The 22,836-nt window shown below is 40.8% G+C and overlaps 1 protein-coding gene across 1 annotated transcript in view; it reads left to right on the top strand.

Moving 5' to 3' along the window:
- The window catches only part of Rp1 (RP1 axonemal microtubule associated), a 212,031-nt gene that overhangs the window by 27,526 nt on the left and 161,669 nt on the right, over positions 1-22,836 (top strand). The window contains exons 2-3 of the mRNA XM_085677053.2: positions 5,401-6,039; positions 6,771-6,942. Coding sequence (XP_085533179.2) covers positions 5,401-6,039; positions 6,771-6,942 — 811 coding nt within the window. The remainder of the gene's footprint in view (positions 1-5,400; positions 6,040-6,770; positions 6,943-22,836) is intronic.

Raw genomic sequence — 22,836 nt, 5'->3', positions numbered from 1 at the left:
TAACAACAAAATTAAAAAGTTAAAAGAGCTAAACAAACAGAACAAACTCCCACCCAAAAGAATGATTCAATGTCAGACCATGTTGTGTCCGTACATTTTCTACATAGCAAATGAGGTAGTTAGAATAACTTAATGCAAAACATGACGCCTGTAGGAGAGACAGTCTAAGGAGGACGCTTATCAGTTCGAGAGACTTCAGACGCTCAGAGTGCTGGGAGCCGCTTTGTTTCCCGGCTGTGCATCCTTGAGGTGAACTCCTTCAGGTGAGCAACATCACCGTGGATTAAGTTAATTGGCTGTCCCTAATCCCTGGGTGGACATGCTAATTCCAAATCCAAAGACATTTACATGAGACGAGCAGGTTGCGTATGTATCCAGAGATGTTTAATGTGAACCACTCAAACTACTTCCTCTTTTCTTCATAAGGACGCGTGCAGGTTCTGGTAAGTACAAGACTGCTTAAAATATCTCAACAAAAATTATGCTCTACTCATTTTATTCTGCTTTTCCCTTTCATATCTAAGATTATAAACCTCTGTTTTATCTCTAACCATTAGAATAATAAGTGTTAGTAATAATAAATGTTACTCAGGTCTGACCTCAGTCTTTGTAGTATGCTGGGTATTGAAGGAGAAGAGAGCTTTAGCACCAGGAAATTGTGTTTCCAGTTTGGTGAAATATGAGGAAAGTTTATTTATTTGTGCTTATAATAGCATTATGCATTTATTATAGAAAACTTTCCAATGCATTAAAGAAAAGAACCTGTTGATAATCCAAGTGTTAATGGCTGCCATAGTGAATAACTACTATATATTTCCTTCGGGTCTCTTTTCCCTCCTGCCCAACAGGGCTGTGGTAATTAGCGATTAGCGATTAGTTTCCCTACAATGTCACCTGTGAATTGTCCTGAGAATAAACGTTCTGATTTGTCCAGTTTTCTACATCATCCTTCCCCAACTGCCCGAATTCCTCCTGTGTGGGAGAAAATTAAATAGAGAATATAATGAGTGGAATGGTGCATGCATCTTTTATTTTGTCCGATGGTTGGGGGACCAGATGCATCGTGTGGGTAGAGGTAACTGTTCAGGCCCGAGTTGCTGGAACCTAGTTAACCTAACCGGGTTAACCACAGAGTTAAATGTATTGTTAACTGAGACCCATCAGAAGGCAGACAAGCATAACCACAGCTAAGCCTGGTGAACCAAAGGGTGTTCTATGTTCATCCTGGAGCTGACAAAGTATTCATAACCGCTCCCTTGCCTAAGTTCCGGCAATGAGAAAGTTCTGAATAGAGAATGGACGATACTGGCAGCAAGCTATCACATTAGCAGCAGCCAGTGTTAGGGTAAATTGGGCTGGAGGCAAATACATTTTGTTAGTCAGCTCCCTTGCCGTCTCCAGAGAGTCAGGGGAGCAGAGAAGAAGTTCTCAAGATTCCAGTTTCCTTATTACCTCTGCCCCACTGGTTTTCAGTGCAAACGGAGCGAATTAAACATGTTAGGCTACTTGGCTTGTTTCTTCAGGTGACTCCAAAGTTTGTTATCCCAATCTCAGAGGGCATGTGTTTGAAAGTGCTTAGAAGAAAACTTTACTATCCAAACTTTGGTTAGTTTTACAAATGAAGAAAGAACTCAATAATCAAAGGGCACATCTGGCCACCGAGACTTAGCGCTGACATCACTGGTCTTGCGTGTGTGAGGTGGCCACATGCGTGCCGCGCTGGTTTCCCTGGTCTTGCACGTGTGAGGTGGCCACATGCGTGCCACACTGGTTTCTCCCTCCTCCTCTACTCTGCAGCTGTCATCTAAGCTTTTCATGGATTTCCTCTGGAAAGTGTTACCTTCTGTTTCCTGCCTTCAGTCTGGCTAGACATCCCTTCTTGAGGATTCGCTTGGCCCTCCGACTCATCATCAACTCACTTCCTGATTTACACCATTAATGTTCACGGATTCTTGGGAGTGCGATTACAATAGGGCCCAGTCTGACCCACTTCCTTGGAAAGGATTTGGTGGGTAACTCCTTCCCCAGTGATTGCTTTACGCACCAAACACAGACAGACCTTTCATTTAATGCAAGTGCTGAATCTCCATTATGGTGTGTGTGCTGTACTCACAGAGTCTACATCACCACGGGCTCTTAAGCCTCACTTCCATGAGCACAAAATCACACAGCTCCCTAAAACTTCCCCTAGTGACTTCTTCCACTGCTGCATGCTGGCAACCTTCAGCTTGCCTTTTATGGATTAGGCTCAAAACAGGGCTTGCTGTAAGGAAGTAAGGAAAAGGCTGGGGGAGCCTGCTAGTTCTTTCTCCTGTGGGGTTTGTCGTACATCTTCTTCCCTTTGGTCCCAGTACTAATTTTCTGTATGGTATATTAGCCCAAATCAAATAAATATAGAACCGTTCACAACATACAAATTCCCAAATGTCCACCAGGTTAACAGCATTTCCTACAGTGAGATGCAGACTAGTAACATTAAAACCTTCACAATGCTCCTATGATTGAAGCGTTTCATTTTTCTAGAAGGAGGTAAAAATAGATCTCAAATACCTATTTATGAGTTTTCAAATAAACATGTAAATGAACCAACCTAAAAATACATGGAGGTAAAGAGCTCTGAAGTCCTTTATTGAAATAGTGAAGGAAGTTTAAAAATATATTAATTGTACCTATTTATGGAGTACAGTGCGGCCTCTCAACCCAATACAATATGTGATAATCAGACCCAGGTGAATGGTGTAACTAGCTCCTCAGACACATTTGCCATTTGTTCTTGTTGGGAAGACCTAACATCTGCTTTCTGTCTTGAAGGACTCGGTTACCTGTCAGCCTAGTGACTAGAACAACAGGAGCCGTTCTTCCTGTCCACTTGTAGTCACACATTGGTGAGCCAGCCTCTTTCTTTCCTAGAGCTGGTAAGGGAAGAGAGATTAAGGAGGCTTCTCAAGGTCAGGTCAGTGATTAGAAGAGGATGAGACTCGACTTCAGTTTTGCTGACTATTAAAAAGCTGGATTCCCCAGCTCCTGATGCGCATGCCCGCTCTAGCTACCTTTATTAGCTTCAAGACTATAATCACTTTAAATCTCCAGGGACATGAGATGGGGAGACAGTTCATATCTAGGTTGATCACAGAATGATTTTTTTTCTCCTAAATGGCACATAAAGATTTGAAAATCACTTGGGATATGTAAGAAGAGTCTGAGATAATTGCTTGTAAATATTTATGCAGGTGATTTGGGCCAGATTTACAGTGCAATATTCCTTTTGGTGTCTCCACACTACCATTCAAATCTATTTCATTCAATTTGTCTTCAAGATCTGAGGGCTTTCTTTTGCTTTCAAAGGCACTAATAGTTAAAGGGAATTAAAACGACAGAAAGAGTCATGATATACCATGATAAAGAAGACCCAGAGAGGCAAAGCCTTTCTAAAGTTGTTAATTTTGTCAGTCAGATTCTGATTTCAAGGAACCCCTCTGCGGTTTTCTAAAAGGGACTGTTCTTCCATTCCCCAGTGTTTTGTTTTAGAACTCGTAGTTCACACATTGATGGCACCATTTTCATCAGTTCGTAGTAATTTGATTATTTATTTAGTGAGTAGTGCTCAATGTAAGCTTCACTGATGATTTATTGTATTTCCTAAATTTCAGAGGGAACATCTGATTCTATTTTAAATTCTATTTATTCTATTTTAACATATCCATTGTAGATCACCATGATACATTCTTTACTTAAGGATACATATTCCTCTAAATACTCGCATTTCCTTCCACCCAAAAGTCATCTGAATTTAAACCTTTCCTTGTCCCCTCTCCAATCCTATTTAAGCCACGAAGGATTAAATTGATGAATTGCCAAACTCTTATTTTTCTCGTTGGTGGGGCTCTGATTGGTGTCTCTTTTGTGATTTTTTTTGAAATCCTACAATATTTTTTACTCTTAAACATTTACGTAGTTTAGTAGCACTTAAAAAACCAGGCTGAGGATGTTGCTCAGCTGTTCAAAATACAAGTGGCCCTGGCTTAGATTCCTAGTCCTGAAAATCAAAACCAGAAATTAAGCAATTCCACAAATGTTACCAATACGTGTACCATCCTGAGATGATTTTGAGTTCATCAGTTTCAGGTCAATCTCTGTTGGCTCTCATAGTCCATTCCTGGCTTGGACCCACAGTAACCTTGGTGTGGGTGTGGTGTATCCATGGCTCCATAACTGCAATTTTAAGCAATTTTCTGTGGAGTGCCAGCCAGATCTTTCAAGCATTGCTGGAGATGGGTGTGTGTCCAGACACTTGGAGGTCCCCTGAGTCATCTGCAAACAGTGGAGGTGGGTAGTCAAACAGGAGCTCAAAAGGAGATCATTCACAGTGTGGGTAATCAACCAAAATAGAGCAAGTAGCAGAATTTCTTGCCAAGGAGGTCTGTTTTTTGGCAATGTTTGGCCAGTGACATTTAGAAGTTTTATTCATTTTGTCAACTCGGCCTGAAGATTGAGGGTGGTGTCATTTGTAAAAGCTCCATTTTAATCCTCTGTCCAGGTAGAAAGAGCTTCTACTCAGCCTGAAATATGCTTTTCCTTTGGAGACCAGTGCCACATTGGTATCCCATCGAGGTTTCAGATGCAAACTCCTGCCAGGTGATCCAGTCTGCCTGGCTACTCTGCCTAACTCCCTGGGGGTCCTTACTCCTGCCTAACTCTTTGCGGGTCCTTTGCTGGTCTAAACATCCAGCCTAGTCTCATCCTCATAGACTCAAAGAGACTTGACTGATTCTGGGTCTCACATTTTCCTTGGCCGCTGCAAGAGGACTCTAGAACCTTGCCTAGAGTTCGCGCTTCCCAGTTCCAGAGACTTCAGCGTGCGGAGAGGCCCCAGGGCAGCATTCTCTCTGAACCAACAACGGGGGCTGGGGGTGTTGTTGGAATCTTTCTGGAATAAGCACTCTGATACAAACAAGAATGGAAGAGGGGAGATGTCCTTGCTGGGACCAAAGCCAGGACAGCTCCTGAAAGGCTCTGATCTCCAGACCAGTTTGCATAATTTATCTATCATCTATCTATCTATCTATCTATCTATCTATCTATCTATCTATCTATCTATCTATCTATCTATCGTGCATTAGTGTTTTTCCTGAATGTATCTCTGTGTTAGAGTGTCAGATGTTGAAGTTATAGACAGTTGTGAGCTGCCATGTGGGTGCTGGGAATTGAACCTGGGTCTTTTGGAAGAGCAGTCAGAGCTCTTAACCACCGAGCTATCTCTCCAGTGCCCAATTTGTACTCTTTTATATTCTAAAATCACAAGGTGGAGCGGGCAAACAAGCAAGCATTAGCATTATCATACAGTCTCAGTGGCACAATCCAGACTATTGTGAAAATAAGCTATTTTCCCTCCCTCTTGAGGTCTCAGCCAAAATGAGTGAGACACCATCTACTAGTGTCTCCGTGATTCCTCTGACTTCTTCTGAAGGTCAAGTTCCTATCCCTCGCCATTCAAACGTCACTCACCCTGTGGTGGCTAAACGCATCAGCTTCTACAAGAGCGGAGACCCCCAGTTTGGTGGTGTGAAGGTGGTGGTCAGTCCTCGCTCCTTTAAGACCTTCGACGCTCTCCTGGACAACTTATCCAGGAAGGTGCCCCTGCCCTTTGGGGTGAGGAACATCAGCACACCCCGTGGAAGGCACAGCATCACCAGGCTAGAGGAGCTGGAGGACGGCGGGTCCTACCTGTGCTCCCACAATAGGAAGGTGCTGCCCGTTGACCTGGACAAGGCTCGCCGGCGCCCTCGGCCCTGGCTCAGCAGCCGCTCTATAAGCACACATGTGCACCTCGGCTCTGCTACTGCCCTGGTGCCCACCACTGCGCCCGGCGTGCTCCGTGCTCCGAGGAGGCTTGTGGTCTTCCGGAATGGCGACCCAAAGACCAAGCGTGTGATCCTTCTCAGCCGGAGGATTACGCAGAGCTTCGAGGCCTTTCTGCAGTACCTGACGCAGGTCATGCAGTGTCCAGTGGCCAAACTGTATGCCACGGACGGAAGAAAAGTGAGTGTTTTTGCTGATTCCCAAGTCATCTCCCCTGTGTATGTGCGTACGCGCGTGTGAGTGTATACATGGGCATGTATGTGCATAGTAGTCTTTGTCTTCTTGTCAGAACCTGATGGGTTATTGGGTCGGAAGGCGTCTGCTTCCCCCCCCCCATTCGTTGTCCGTGAACATGTTTTGTTCATGTTTTGTTTGTTAAGTTCAAAACTTACAGTTTTGTTAAAGAATACCATTTTCATAGTATTCCTTAGAAACAAGTGGCCAAGAGTAGTGTTTTCCCATCAAGAAAAAGCTTCTTGCTAGTATCCCCGTGGCAGGTCTGCAGGGTCTGCGGGGTATGCGGGGTCTGCGGGGTCTGCGGGATCTGCGGCTAACGGTACGAACTCAAGACATCAGCTTTCAACCTTGCTGTTGCTCATGTCCTTGCTCAGTTGGCTCTGGATTGGCGGGCACTTGGCTGCTGTAACTGCAGACTTCGGTGGGGAATACGACATTGCTTTTAAAGATATTTAGTTATTCCAGAAAACAAGCCTCTCACTTTTTAGCTAGTATGCAGGCTCAATAGGATCTATGGATCTGTTTACACCCATCCCCCATCGTGCCTAGATTAATTTTGTGTACGTGATTGGTATCTAAGAAAATGTCAAAGTGAGCCATTCAAAGTTATAAATATACCTCATGGAAATATCAGTACTTGCTCATGTGTGGACAGTGACTCTGCTTTCTTTTAGGTTCCTAGTCTCCAAGCAGTGCTACTGAGCTCGGGAGCTGTGGTGGCCGCTGGAAGGGAGCCATTTAAGCCAGGAAACTACAACATCCAAAAGTCCTTGCTTCCTGCTAAGTTACCAGGGGTCTCTCATCGCGTGCACCGGAAGGGTAAACCCACGTTAGAGAAAAGAAAGAGTAAGTCTCTCATAGATAGTCACTTATTAGCTCTGAAACTTTCTTTTGCTTTACCAGGAAAAATTATATTTAAAGGACCAGATTCATTTATCACAAAAGACAAACTATGAGAGGATTAAAAGTATTCGAAAATGAGATTTGTAGCATAGGTTCCAATAGGTCTTAATAATAAAAGTCCAGAGTCAGGTATTGGGGAAAATGCTGAGAGATCAGAGAGACGAAGGAGCAAAACCACGGACATCTTAGCTCTCAACTCTCTAGCTAAAAAGAGACTGAGCTTCTGTCTCCTTCCTCCTTATCACTTCCTGTCTCCCCCCAGCCATATCACTTCCTGCCTGTCTGTACAGACCTCCAGATCTCTATGGCTAGCTAGTGGCTAGCTCTGCCCTCTGATCTTCAGACCAGCTTGAATGATCACCAGAGAAATTCGCTAGTGTATAGTAGAAAATAGTCTCAGATATCTGGTGAGTTTTCAAAAGACTTCCAAATAATCAATGATACACATTTTTACGTGGATGAAATATACTTTTTTTGGTTGTTTTTTGAGACCGGGTCTCTCTGTAGTTTTGGAGCCTGTTCTGGAACTTGCTCTATTGACCAAGTTGGCCTTGAATTTACAGAGATCGGCCTCTCTCTACCTCTGAGTACTGGGATTATAAGTGTAAAAGCATGCACCATCACTGCCTGGCTATTTTTTTTTAAACAAAATGTCAGAATTTTTTGCTTTGGAAAGAGTTTTATAGAACTGTATAAGTGACTTCTCTGGTAGTTGTAGACTTTTGTCTGAAGGAGCATTCATAGCTGAGTTCAGTAAATCCGTGGTCTATATAAATTAAAAAAAAACTAACTATATACTCTACCTTCTGAAGCTGTTCCTGTAAAATTATCTATGCCTAGAAACATTTTTGATCAAAATAAAGTATTTCGTTCAGCCAGTTCACATTAGTAACAATAATCTAAATTTTGAAAATTTTAGGATTTGATTAGCAGTGTGGCACTGTCACTGGGATGGGGAGAAAGAGGGCATCTGGAGGCCCAAGAGTGTGAGAGAGTTATTCAGTTCCCCGCTGTGCTCACTGTCTCCAAGGGAATAGAAACTCTATGCCGACTGTCATGTACACATGAATTCGAATTTTCATTCTTTTTAGACTTGGAATAATCTTCATTTTAAGAAGTGGTAATCCCTGTTCTTATTGCTAGTATGCTGAAATAATTTATTGCCTCTATCTGATTATTTCAGGAGTACATTCATATTTGTTAATGCACCTATTTTTAGGTATTAGTTGCCAAGCATATATGATGCATATAGTTGTACTGTTTTACCTTGATCAATTTTCTGAAGTGAACTTGCTCTTTTTGTGTCTCTTATCAGCTCTTTATTATTTTTGATAGACTCTGGGGCTGTGAGAGCTTTGTTAAGTTTTACTTCCTCAAGTGAAGAATGAGAAATTTTTATTTACCAAAAACTATAAAAGTATTTTTAGGGTTAGCTCTGAAAACTTCAAAGACAATTACTGTAGGGGACATGTGTAAATCTACAAGGACTTCTAGGAAGAAATCTCTCACGTTAAAAAGCACAACTGCTTAAAGTTAATGACAGACTTCATATTAAAAGCCACACTTGGACTGTGTCAAATGCTGATGTTTTTGTGTCTATGTAAATAAATTAACTGCACGGACGACACAAATAAAATTTAAATACTATTTGACTGATCAAGTATAAAGATGGTCAGCTTCCATAAGGCTGCTGAGTGTCTTTTGCACGTGCTTAAATGGAACCCCACCACACACTGCTGTTTGCCATTGTCTCTTACTGGGATCTACAGACCTTTGTCAGATTCCAGTTTCAGTACTGGTAAGCAAATAAACCACACAGAAAACATTTTTACCCAATATAATCACTAGTAAGTTGTACTTTATATTCTTCTTATTGACATTCCTTTAGAAATTAAAATTCTAAATATGTTTCCTTTAAAGAATGATTAGTTTACATTTAATAGTGGTTTGAAAAAAAACCCAGAAACTGTAGTAAGATTTCTCAAATAACCATTGAGTATATAGAATTTAGAAATGCATCTGTAACGTTTTATTGCAAAATACAGAAAAAATGATATTTTGTACTAATTTTTCCTTTTCTTTTCTCTTTGCTGCGTCTTCCTTGGGATATTTACAACTTCCCCTTTCTATGCTGGTTTTTAACATGGCATCTTTTACTCTTAAAATCTTGAAAGTGAGTGCACGTATGCCTTCAGTCCTAAGTTCCCAGATTGAGTCCCTGGCGTCTGAGAAAACAGGTGACTGCTCTTCAGACTGTTCTGTAGTCCCTGAAAACAGCTTGACCTGGGAGAAGCGTGATTCTCAGGATCTGCCAGCGTTTCCTTCCGAAGACGGTGTTGAGAAGTCCGTTGTTTTTAATCAGGATGGCACTATGACCGTGGTGATGAAAGTTCGATTCAAGATCAAAGAAGAGACCATAAAGTGGACAGCCACTGTCGATAGAGCCGGGCTTCCAATTAACGACGGGAAGAGCGAGCAAAGCAGTTATCTGGGAAGAACGGATAATCGACCATCCAGCCTAACGCATGCAGCACGCTCATTGTCTGAAGACGTCACAGATACCACTCAGCAGGGCAGTCTGACAGAGGAAGAAAACTCTCAGAAGACAGAGCAGCAGGCTGAATCATGCAGCTCTGCTGGCTGGGAGAATGTTTCTGTGGACACAGATGTTATTCAGGGAGTCCAGAAGCAAGTGAAACGTTTTTATAGGCCCCCAACCCCTGGGCCAAGGAGAAGGAGACAGAAGAAGTCTGTGATAGGTACTGTCACTCTAGTATCTGAAACCGAGGTTCAGGAGAAGCAGTTTTCCTATAGTGAAGAAAGAGAGGGTGGGGAAAAGTCCGAGTATCACGTGTTTGCACATTCTTGCAGTAAGATGTCGTCAGTATCTAATAAACTTGTTCATATCCAGAGCAATGATGAGTCGACACTAGAAAGAACGAAGGAAAGTGGACTGCTCACGTCAAATGCCGTAAATGCTGGCGCTATAGAAATTACAAGTCAGAAGGTCTTCAAGATGTGCCATAACAATGGCTTACCACCAACTGTGTCGGAGAATTCAGTGGTGGAGGAAGGCATAGTTGATAGGGTAGTGTCAGACAAAACTGGTATTAAGCACTTCAGAACTTATGGTGAGACCCATGACAGGTGCCGTTCGATTGCAGCAGATAGAACTCTTTCCTCGGGTAACAACTCTGAAACCGACAAAAGTATTTCTGAGTTTCCTTCTGTAGGGTCTTCAGCTGTCACCACAAGAGTAGACACGCTAGTTAAGGAATTTGCTCACTGTGGCTTGACAGAACTTCAAGAAAATAGAAAGCAGGTTTTATCCTCTTTTCCCAGTAAAAAGAAGAAATCTCAGCCACATATGATAAATCCCAGGTATAAGAAAAAAGTGATTGAAACCAAAGGAACCTCTAAAAAAAGTGGGAAGATAAACAAAGAAGGAGCAATTGCCCAGGAAATACTACTGAGAGATTCAGACGGTCCTCTTAAAGGAGGGAGATTTAGTAAGGAAGCCCTCGATACAAGTGATTTGATAGCTGAATCAAATCATTTCTGCCCCCAAAGTAATAATATCAGTACCAAGATTTCCAAGAATTTCCATAAAAATAAGTTAAATTGCTTTCAAAATCCTAAGACTCAAAGGCTTTTAGTCAAAAGAAAACCCAGACCACTAAAGATGATAAGTTTAGGAGGGCTCAGAAAACAAGAAATTGGTCAAGGAGATAAAGTATTTCTCCACAGTGAATCTAACCTTCATAAAAGTAATTTGGAGAATCAAAGTTTACTTCATGTCTTTAATATCCTTGAGGAACACCAGAAACCTTTCCATAGTCCACAGTCACAAGTGGAGATAGTAACAGGGAATTTAAGAGGCGTGACAAACAAGAGTTTAGTCCCTAAAGTTAATGATTTATACGTAACTTTAAAAAGCCAGAGAAAACAAAAGGTAGATAAATTGAAGTCAGGTGCTATAGTAAGTGAGCAGCATGTTACGAGTAGGGCAGGTCCATTAGCTTCCTTCAAAAAACCTGATTTTCTTGAGAGTATTCCCCATCATTCAGTTAAGAACTATGTACAGCGATGGTTGCAGAACATAAATACATATCAAGATTTTGAGCCCAGAAATTCAGCTCCACTATGCAAAAATGGAAGTAGTGTGGTAAATTATAACAGTAACGGTTCTCCAGGAAATAATCTCCACACAGCTTCTTCAAAAAGAAATAGTTTTGTTTTGGAAAGTAATAAACACCAAACTAAAAATGACAACTGGACAGGCAATAAGAATCAAGAGGCTGGTGAATCTCTTGGTGTTAAAGATCATGGCAAGGAGCTAAATAAACGTGCCTGTGAGAGTCAAGATGTTTCTCTGCAAGACCGTGGCTCTTTGTCACTAGCCACTGTTAACCATCATAGTACTGAAAGTCATTCATCTACTGAGAAGTCCGGACCAGAAGTGAATCTTATTTACCAAGAAATGAACCTACCTACAAAAGGGCAAAGTATTGAGGCTGCCACTCAGGTAGACACCATGGGAGAGAATGTTCTGAAGAACTACTTACCAGCCCTGTTGCTTCAACATCTGGAAGCTTTTATTGGTAGCAACAAAAAAAATCAGAATGGTATTGCTCAGATTCCGGGTTCATTGGCAGATGTTGCATTTTCTTCTGCGATATATAATTCATCCACTAACCTCCTTCTTGCTTGGCTTTTGGTGCTAAACCTAAAGGGAAGTATGAATAGCTTCCATCAGAATGATACTCATAAGATCACCAGCAGATCTGCAGAAACAGTTGCATTGTTGGAAATCCTGAAGCACATTGCCATCACCGAGGAAGCTGACGACTTGAAGGCTGCTGTTGCCAACTTAGTGGAATCAACCAGAAATTATAGTGAACCCAATGAGAGAGAACAAGTTCTGGTACCAGCAAATTGTACTGCAGCCAGCATTCAGAGTGTTGTCAAGGGTAATGAAAATGAGAGAACACAGAAGAGGCTCTTGGATGAGGGTTACTCTGCCAGGGAGGACTGTGACCCTGAGTTCCGTGTTTCAGAAATGATTGATAAGGAACATACCTCTCAACGTGAGGTGTGTACTGTGAATATGGCTTATCCTTCAAAAGAGACAGGTAACCCTAACGATGCCTTTTTCACTAGTAATAGTTATACTATGAGTCAGCTCTCCCCAAATGATGCTTTGTCCCTAGGAGCGGGCTGTTTACTTACCGGTGGTGTGTGTTCCCATAAGGTTTGTGCTCAGACAGAGAGCATCTCTGAGGCAGCTTGCCTGAGTGCTGAGACTTACGTTCCTATCGGAGCCTGCAATAAGGTTGACTTTGTGAATTCAGAAGAAGACAAATGTGGTGATAATTTAGAATTAATTGAAGAACTCCAGACAGTTGATGAAGTTCCGAAAGATTTAAATATTTTGGTAGGCTCTGTGCATAAAAACGACTCTAATGTATTAACATCACATCAAAATGTCAGTGACTTAAGCTCCTGTGGTCTTTTCCCAGGGAAAACTGATTCCGAAATTGATAAGGATTATAGCTCTCTAGAAGAGCTAAAAAATTGCTCACTGAAGAAAATTGTGAATAAAAAGAAATGTCTATCTTTTGATAACGAAGAATCAAGAACTTCTGAAGATCCAGGCTCCACAACCAATACCATGACATCAAACGAAAGAAACAGCGTTTCAGAATTAGAATCTTTTGAAGAATTAGAAAGCCAAGCTGCAGATATTTCTAATATAAAAGTAAGTGCTGAAGAACAAGCTACTGAGGAGTCTGTGAAAAAAGAGTTAGAGGCCAGGATGAGTTTGAAGTCGATGCACATATCAGGTAGGAATACTATCAAAGACGAAAGAAATACTGTGATTTTGGAGAAAATTGGTAGGGAGCAGGTGACATCACCATCTTTAGGTTTTTTCCATGATTCTAATAAAAATATGGAAAAGGAGATCAGTGTAGGAGAAAATAAGATGAGAGTTAAAATGATGGTAGAAAATATTGAAAATGTAAATTATACAGAGTCCTCACTTAATGGTAAAACCCATCTCAGAAGTCCTGTGACTTCAGACTGGTCAGACTGTAGACCAGACAGTGAGAGGGGACATCCTCATAAAACATCCAGTGACGGTCAGAGTGACAATGATGACGCTGCCCAAGATAAAGAGCACAATAGAGGAATTGTTAAAAGGGCAATCGAAAAGCTTTATGGCAAAGCAGAGATTATCAAACCACAATTTTTTCACGGGTCTATACACAGATCTCAAGTTTGTCCTTATAATCCCGTGGAAGTTCGGTGTGCTAAGAAAACAAATTTTGATGCTTCTGAGTGCCAGTCATTAATCTCTTCTGAACAGGAATCTAGAAGTTCACTCCTGTTTCAGGAATTCCAGGAGGAAAGACAAGGTGAAGGTGACATCAACGGCATGAGAGAAGGTTTTGGGGGTAACACCCTAGAACATGTTACAAAACCAGCCGAGCATGACAAGGTCCTTAGAAACAGAGAGAAAGGAGAGCTGATTGACAACGGCAAATGGTTCCTGCAGGAAAATCATTTGTGGAGAGTGTCACTTGACAACACTGGCATGTATGGCAATGCAGACACCACATCAGTGGATACTCTCGTTGATAAGAACAGCTTGGAGGTGCCATATTCACATTTTGGAGACTTGGCTCCTGGACCAGCAGTGGCTGAATTGTCCTCTTCAGAACTGGAGGAAATGACTCAATCCGTTGAAGTGAAATGTAACTATTTTAACTTACCTCATGGTAGTGACTCTGAGCCCTTTTGCGAAGATTTTCTAGATGCGCAGAATAAAACCCATCCCAAAGAGAGAATGCCAAATCATCACAAGGAGGAGAGGGCTAATTATCCATCTGAAAGAGTGTGTACATCTGTTACACAAACCTTTGCTCCTGCTGGTAATAAAGTCCACCCTGTCTGCAATGATGCTATTAAAACTCAGCCATTACCTGGGAGTAAAATCACTTCTGGTGCACTTCAGGAAGGTGACTCTTTGGATAAACTCTATGCTCTTTGTGGTCAACATTGTCCAATACTAACAGTTACCTTTCAACATGTAAATGAGGGAGACCGAGGCTTTGCTTACCGCAAAGATTCTGATATAGAAAATTCTTTGGGTTACCACTTATGGATGAAAATATACCCGTTTCTGCTGCAGTCAAACAAAAACAAACTCAGCAGCGAGAGACATAATGCAAGTGTGAGCAAAACACTTATTGATAATGCCATTGGTGGACCACTTGATCAGTTTTATTACAAAAACATGGTTGACTTGATGGATAGAAGAATGAAACACACACATATTAACTCTTTGAGCTTAGAGGAAAAAATGGATTTGAAGAAATTCCAATTATATTTAAAGAAAAGGTTTTCAGATCTCATGCATGCATCATTGCTAGTTGTAGAGGATATAAATTCCATTACACTAAGCCCTAGAAATCGGACAAATAACTTCAAAAATGTTGATGAGAATAGCAGCTTAATTAACAGACCCCAGAACTCAAGAACAAATCCTAACCAATCAGCAACAGAAAATCCCTTCGAACTGTTTGTTCTGGCTTACGTGTTAGCTATTTGCCAAGTTGAGAAATCCATAAATATCAGAAATGGAAATATCTTGGAAATATATTATATTTTAGAAGGTGAAATTTTTTTAATCTGGGAAGAGGAAAACCAATTAAATGTAATAGATATTGAAAGCAATAATAAGCAGGATGGTTTATAGCTACAGTATGAACCCAATCATTAGCTGGGTTTTCCATTTTTTTCCATAAAAAGGTGCAATGTATGGGATGGAATTTAGGCTAGATCCTCTCTAAGAATTTCTTACTTTCAAATATCTGGAAAACATACTCTTGGATAAAACGATTTGGCTTTCTTCATTGCCTTGTTCTTTGTTTCTTAGTAATTATGGTTTTATGTGGTTTCATTTTAAACTTACAAGATTTTCTGTACCTATGACATTTTTGACCAGAATATCAGAAATACAGCCAAGATAAGAAATATGTCTTTAAAAGTATTAACTATGTATGTAGCATATTGGATAATTAGTGAATAAATGTAACTTTAAAGTACTTAATTTATTACTTTAAGTGCCGATTAAATAAAAGTGTGATTGCAAGCTATCACAATCTGCAAATTCCATGTTACAGAGAGTCTCGTCTCGTCCCCACAGATATCCACTGAGGCTACTAAGTGTTCCATAGGACAGTTGTCCCCTTTGTCCCTCCAGTATGTTTTCTACAAATTATAGACAGGGTTTCTCTGTCGCTTTGGAGCTTGTCCTGGAACTAGCTCTTGTAGATCAGGCTGGTCTCAGACTCACAGAGGTCCAACTGCCTCTGCCTCCCCAGTGCTGTCAAATTTTAATCTTTAAATTAAATTTTTAAAATTTATGTTAACAAAGTTTTATATATTGTAGTTAAGATAGAATTACATGACTTCTCCCTCTCCTTTCCTCACACAATACCTCCCATGCACCCTCCATCCAGCTCCTCTAATGTCTCTACTCCAACTCGCAAATTGATAGCCTCTTTGATTATTATTGTTTCATGTATATGAACAAATGTGTAAGTACAGCCTGCTGATTATATTTTTGTTGCTTGTGTGTATTTGCTTTCAGGGCTGGCTACTTTGTATTGGATAACCAATTAGGAGACTTGTCACTGGGTGAGGCTAGTTTTTTCCTCTCTCAGCACTCATTTGCCTATCGTTTTTTACGTAGGCGTCAGACCCCATGAGGTTTCACTTTTCTGTGTTACCATTGTCCCTTGGTATTATCATTGTTAGGTTTTGGTTTTGCAGCTATTTTTAAGAGAGGCAGTCTCACAGAGGACTTCCTAGTATTCTGGCTCTTACAAGCTGCCATTTATCTACCTACCCATCCTTCTGTCTATCAATCGTCTCTATCTGGAGCTAGGAAATGTACATTGAGAGAACATGTGACATTTGTCTTTACAGATCTTGGATACATTGCTCAAAATAATCTTTTCTAGGTCTATCCATTTACCTGAAAATTTCATGACTGAATTTTTCTTTACAGTTATAATCCAATATATATGTATACACACACACACATTTAACTTCCTGTAAATGTAGAATGATTCTCGAAGTTTATCAAATAACCTTGGTGCTATTTGCTTCTCCTCCTTTTATACTGACCTCCGTCCCATCCCCAGTCTTCTTGTTTTTCCGTTTCTTCATAAATATCACTTATATTCTGCTATTCCCTCTCAAGCCTCTCCCCGTGCCTGTGATCCCTTTATATTTTCCTGGGTTGTATGATTACTCCGTGTTGTATAGTCACATCTGAAGATCTGAAGTTAAAAACTGCATACGAGAGAACATGTGGTGTTTGTCTGAGTCTGGTATAACTCGCTCAATACCCTGCAGATGACTAGGTACTACTGATGGCCGCTTATCTGAGGCCAGGGACTATTGTCTTAAAATGGAGTGGTAGATTTATGCATTTGCCCACCAGGTGGCAGTTGTGCAATGCCTTATCAGAAGCTGCAGCACTTTGAAGTATTTCTTGTGGAGAATACCTGACTGCCAGGAACAGCCTGGGCTGTCTGCTTCTGCTTGGAAGAAGTGGGGAGGGGTGGGTCTAACCATGTAGATATTTCCCCAGGTCTTCAATGTAGAGGGCACAGCACTTTTCAGAACGAAAGGAAATGCGCTATTAGTAAGTCGAGTTGCAGTTCCAGTGTAGAGGATTATACAGTGAAACACCACTGTCATTTGTCAGTAGGACCCCAGGGAAAGCCAATGAAGGGCAAGGCACTGAAGTTTCAGCAGAAGCTGAAGAAAATCTCATGAGCTGTTGTCTCAATAGGTGGGGGTGAGCTTTACAGGAAACACTCAGATTGTTCCCTTTAGCTGTTTAATCCAATCACCTATTTTCAAGATTCACACTTAATTCTTGGGTCTACATTTTTTATTTCTGGCAATTGTTGATGAACTAGACCAATACAGTGAAGTCTTCTGAGGAGCTGTCCTGTAAATTCATAAGGAGTTCACCAGACTTATAAAACTTTAGACGTTTTAGAACTAGGAATCATGTCTGACAGTATGGTCCTGACAGTATGGGCCTCAGATGCTAAAAGTATCTTCAATGCGGCTGGACAGAGACTAACACAGAGGGAGACCAGGTGGAAACACTTTCATGTGACTTCATCTGTGTGTTCAGTGCTTATGAATCATACCTAGTTCTGGAGTGTGAGCTCTCATTTTTTTTTTTTTTTTTTTTTTTTTACTTTTGGTTGCATTGATTTCATGCTGAATTTCTTTCTTTTTTAAAATTTATTTATTTATTTATTTGTTTATAAAAATTTGCACTTGCTCCCCTCCTCCCCATACCCTCCCATTCCCCGCACTCCCCAACTCCCTCTCCTCCTCCCTCTCCAGTCCAAAGAGCAGTCAGGGTTTCCTGCCCTGTGGCAAGTTCAAGTTCCTCCCCCCTCCCTCCAGGTCTAGGAGGGTGAACATCCAAACAGACTAGGATCCCAAACAGCCAGTACATGCAAACGAAACAAGAGCCAGTGCCATTGTAAATGGCTTCTCAGTCAGCCCCCATGTTAGCCACATTCAGAGAATCCGGTTTGATCACATGTTCGTTCATTCCCAGTCCAGCTGGCCTTGGTGAGCTCTCATTCGATCAGACCCCTTGTATCAGTGGGTGAACGCACCCCTCGCGGTCCTGATTTCCTTTTTCATGTTCTCCCTCCTTCTGCTCCTCATTTGGACCTTGGGAGGCTCAGTCCAGTGCTCCAACTTGGGTCTCCGTCTCTATCGCCATCCATCGTCGGATGAAGGTTCTCTCTGGTTTTGCCTTCTTTGCTCACGTTCTCTTTCCTTCTGCTTCTCGTTTGGACCTAGGGAGTTAAGTCCAGTGTTCCGATGTGGGTCTCTGTCTCAATCTCCATCCATCGCCAGAGGAAGGGTCTATGGTGATATGCAAAATATTCATCAGTATGGTTATGGGCCAAGGCCGGTTCAGGCACCCTCTCCTCTGTCCAGAGAACAATCTGGGGATCTCTCCTTGGACCTGGGATCCCTTTTATAATCAAGTCTCTTGTAAACCCTAAAATGACTCCCTTAGTTGAGATATATACTTCCCTGATCACATATTCGTCCTTCCTCCCTCCCCCCCATCGCAATCCCCCGAGCTTTCCCCATTCCTCCCCTAATCCCTTCTCTCTAACCCTCTCCCTTTCCAACAACCACCCCCCACCCCCGCCCCATGCACCCAAGGTTGCCTGGCACTCTTGTCTACTTTCAATCTCCAGGAGGATAACTACATGATTTTCTTCAGGTTCACCTTCTTATTTAGCTTCTCTAGGATCATGAATTATAGGCTCAAAGACCTTTAACTATTGCTAGAATCCACTTATGAGTGAGTACATACCATATTCCTCTTTTTGGATCTGGGTTACCTCACTCAGTAAAGCGTTTTCTATTTCCATCCATTTGCATGCAAAATTCAAGATGTCATTGTTTTTTACCGCTGAGTAAAACTCTAATGTGTATATGTTCCACACCTCTTTTTAACCATTCTTCTATTGAGAGGCACCTAGGTTGTTTCCATGTTCTGGCTATTACAAATAGCACAGCTATGAACATAGTTGAACAAATGCTTTTGTAGTATGATAGGGCATCTCTTGGGTATATTCCCAAGAGTGGAATTGCTGGGTCTTGAGGGAGGTTGACTCCCAGTTTCCTGAGAAGCCGCCACACTGATTTCCACAGTGGCTGCACAAGTTTGCATTCCCACCAACAATGGATGAGTGTTCCCCTCACTCCACATCCTCTCCAGCATAGGCTATCATTGGTGTTTTTAAGTTCAGCTATTCTGACAGGTGTAAGATGGTATCTCAGAGTTGTTTTGATTTGCATTTCCTTGATCGCTAAGGAGGTTGAGCATGACCTTAAGTGTCTTTTGGCCATTCGAAGTTCATCTGTTGTGAATTCTCTGTTCAGTTCAGTACCCCATTTTTTAATTGGGTTAATTAGAGTTTTAGTATCTAGTTTCTTGAGTTCTTTGTATATTTTGGAGATCAGACCTTTGTCTGTTGAGGGGTTGGTGAAGATCTTCTCCCAGTCAGAAGGTAGTCTTTTTGTCCTACTGACAGTGTCCTTTGCTTTACAGAAGCTTCTCAGTTTCAGGAGGTCCCATTTATTCATTGATTCTCTTATTGTCTGTGCTACTGGGGTTCTACTTAGGAAGAGGCCTCCTGTGCCTATATCTTGTAGACTACTTCCCACTTTCTCTTCTATCAGGTTCAAAGTGGTCAGATTAATGTTGATGTCTTTAATCCATTTGGACCTGAGTTTTGTGCATGGTGATAGACATGGATCTACTTTCATTCTTCTACAGGTTGATATCCAGTTATGCCAGCACCATTTGTTAAAGATGCTTTCCTTCTTCCATTGTATACCTTTAGCTCCCTTGTCAAAAATCAGGTGTTCATAGGTTTGTGGGTTAATATCCGGTCTTCTATTTGATTCCATAGGTCGACTTCTCTGTTCTTATGCCAGTACCAAGCTGTTTTCAATACTGTCGCTCTGTAATAGAGTTTGAAGTCAGGGATGGTAATGCTTCCAGAAGTTCTTTTATTGTATAAGATTGTTTTGGCTATCCTGGGTTTTTTGTTTAGTCATATAAACTTGATTATTGTTCTCTCAAGGTCTGTGAAGAAGTTTGATGGGATTTTGATGGGGATTGCATTGAATCTATAGATTGCTTTTGGTAGAATTGCCATTTTTACTATGTTGATTCTCCCAATCCAAGAGCAGGGGAGGTCTTTCTATTTTCTGGTGTCCTCCTCAATTTCTTTCTTCAAAGACTTAAAGTACTTGTTAAATAGGTCTTTCACTTCCTTGGTTAGAGTTACCCCAAGATATTTTACGCTATTTGTGGCTATCATGAAAGGTGATGTTTCTCTGATTTCCCTCTCTGATTCTTTATCCTTTGTGTGTCTGAATTTATTTCAACACCACAAATTTTTGCTTCTTTTTTCTTCCAGACTTTGGAACAATCTTTTCCTTTTCAGGGAGGGTCATCTCAACGCGGCAGGGGAGCTAATGTGCAGGCTTACATTAACATGTGCTCTCTAACTTCTGGATCACATCTTCAGCGCCATGTTCATCTGCATATATTGATGACTAGAGAATCTTCATCTAAACCCTTAACTTCAGCATTACTCTCCGTATTTTTAAACATGTGCAGCAAAAATTCAGCACCCTTTTTAGTCCACCAACTCTGTGTCCAGCCCTACTGTTCGACTTGGGCCCATCCATACATTTTTCTTCTTTAAAGAGGCCTCCTTCAAGAACTTGGTGGCTTTGTGGATACGCTACTACTGGTGGTCTGGACAGTTTATTAATGGGTGTTATGAAAGAGAACACAAATATTTGAACTTCTTGATTTGCATGATTTTGTGGGATTTCTGAGTCAAGAGAGGAGCAAACTATTTTTACAAGTCATCTCGGGCCACTTACAGGAAGATTGTAGCTACTTTTTATAACCTGTTTGTTGAAGTTGAGAGATACAGTGTGAATACATATACAAGTGCCAGCACTTACCTACCTAGCTAAAGTTACCTGATAGGGCTGATGAGAGAGAATCTTAGCCAGGCCGGGTTGGAGGGGTCAGAGCAAGAGTGGGACTGTGACAAGTTTATTGAAAGCAATCAGACTTTTTATCCCCTTATTAGAAACAGAATATAATGGTGGCTTCCAGGATCAATACAATAGTAACTGCCAGGGTACAATGACATTTATAGGCTATGTAGGGTGTGCACAGGATTAGTGTCTAAGACCAATTGTCCTTTCAAGCTTCTATATGCTTCATTGACTTCCAAGGGACACAGACTGGACACTTCACTGCTTGAGGGAGTGCTTTAGTTTCATAGGAACTGAAAGACACACAGTGCCCCAGGAACCATGGTTTCTAACTTGGAAAACCTATGATATATTCTCCCAAGGCAGCTATACCAGGTCAACTCCATAATTCTCCACAGACAGATGCCAACAATTTAACTTACCAATGAATTAAGTAAGCCATATTGCAATGGGCTCAAAAGAGAGTTCAAAGTACCACCAAAAGTTGACTGATAAGGGATGAATAAGGGCCTACCTAGAATAATAATTAACTGCTTTTCACTATATATACTAAATTATATTCCTATATTACTTCAACAACTTTTAATAATCTACATATTTAGGAAGTAACTTAAAGCTAAATGAAAATCTGAATCAACTACTAAGAATATGCTTATAATAGCATATAAATTTAGGTCCATTTTTAGGTATTTTATAATTTTTCCCTGTAAAGGATTTTAGTCTTTCAATTTCTTCTTTTTTGAGAAATTTTCTCCTTCCGTAGCCCATTAGCAATTTTAAAATTTATTTTATTTTATGTTTATGAGTGTTTTCTTGTGTATGTAGGTATGTGTACTACCTGCATACCAGGTTCCCAGGGAGGTCAGAAAACAGGTATCCTGACATGGGAGTTATGGATGGTTGTGAATTACCATGTGGATGGTGGGAACTAAAACTGGGTTCTCTGTAAGAGCAACAAGTGCTCACACCTGCTAGCCCATCCTTCCTGCCCTCTTCATAGCACATTTTAATTGGCCTGTTTATTTTCTTAATGTTTAATTTTGAAATTCTTTACGTATTCTAGACACTAATCTACTGGATAAAGAGCTGGCAGTGATGGTGTCTTGTTTTGAGGACTGGCTCTTCACTTGTTGGACAGTTTTCTTTGCTGTCTAGAAGTGTTTTAGTCATGAGAGGCTTTGTCAGTTGTTGCTGCATTCATGTACTATAGGAGTCCTATTCGGAAAGTCCTTCCCTGTGCCAATGAACTCAAGCACATTTCCTACTTTCTTTCCTATTAAACAAATTCAAGGTATATATACATTTTACATCCAGGTCCTTGATCCATTTGGAGTTGAGTTTTATGTAAAGTGAGAGAGAATGATTTAATTTTATTTTTCTTTATGTTGAAATCCAACTTTCCCATTACCATTGGGTAAAGAAGATATCCTTTTTCCAGTGTATGTTTTTGACATCCTAAAAAAATTCTGTAACTGTATTTGTGTGGACTTATATATTGGTTCTCAATTCCATTCCATTGATCTATGTGTCTGTTTTTTTGCCAATATCAAGTATTTTTATTACTATGGTTCTGTAGTAAAATTGAAATCAGATGATGCTTCTGATAGTATTCTTTTGGTTCAGGATTGCTTTAGTTATACTTGCTTTTTTATGCCTCCACAGAAAGTTTTGAACACTTTTTTATGGTTCTGTAAGGAATAGTGTTGAAATTTGATTAACATTGCACTAAATCTGTAGATAAAACTTTCAATATGATGGCCATTTTTCATAGTATTTTCCAATCCACAAGGCTAATATGTTTGTTCATCTTCTAGTGTCTCCCTCAGTCTTTCTTCAGTATCTTAGAATTTGAGATCTTTTTTTCCTAGGTTAGGCTTATCCTAGGAATACTCCCATAGTTGAAAGTCCCACAGAACTACCAAGCTAAGAGTCACAACACATACATAGAGAACCTGGTGCTGACCCCTGCAGGCCCTGTGCTTTCTGCTCATTCTCTGTGAGTCCGTGTGAACCTGATGTGGGATGTCCTTCTATATATGTGTTGCTTTTATTGGTTGATGAAAAAGATTCTTTGGCCTATGGTAGGGCAGAATAGAACCAGACAGGAAATCCAAACAGAGATATAGCGAAAGAATAGGTAGAGTCAAAGAACACCATATAGCTGCTGAAGGAGAAAGATAC

This window comes from Myodes glareolus, chromosome 16 (assembly GCF_982192425.1).
Source record: "Myodes glareolus chromosome 16, mMyoGla1.1, whole genome shotgun sequence".
Lineage (NCBI taxonomy): Eukaryota > Metazoa > Chordata > Mammalia > Rodentia > Cricetidae > Myodes > Myodes glareolus.
Note: the sequence above shows the minus strand (reverse complement) of the source record. Positions and strands in the feature narration are given on the sequence as shown.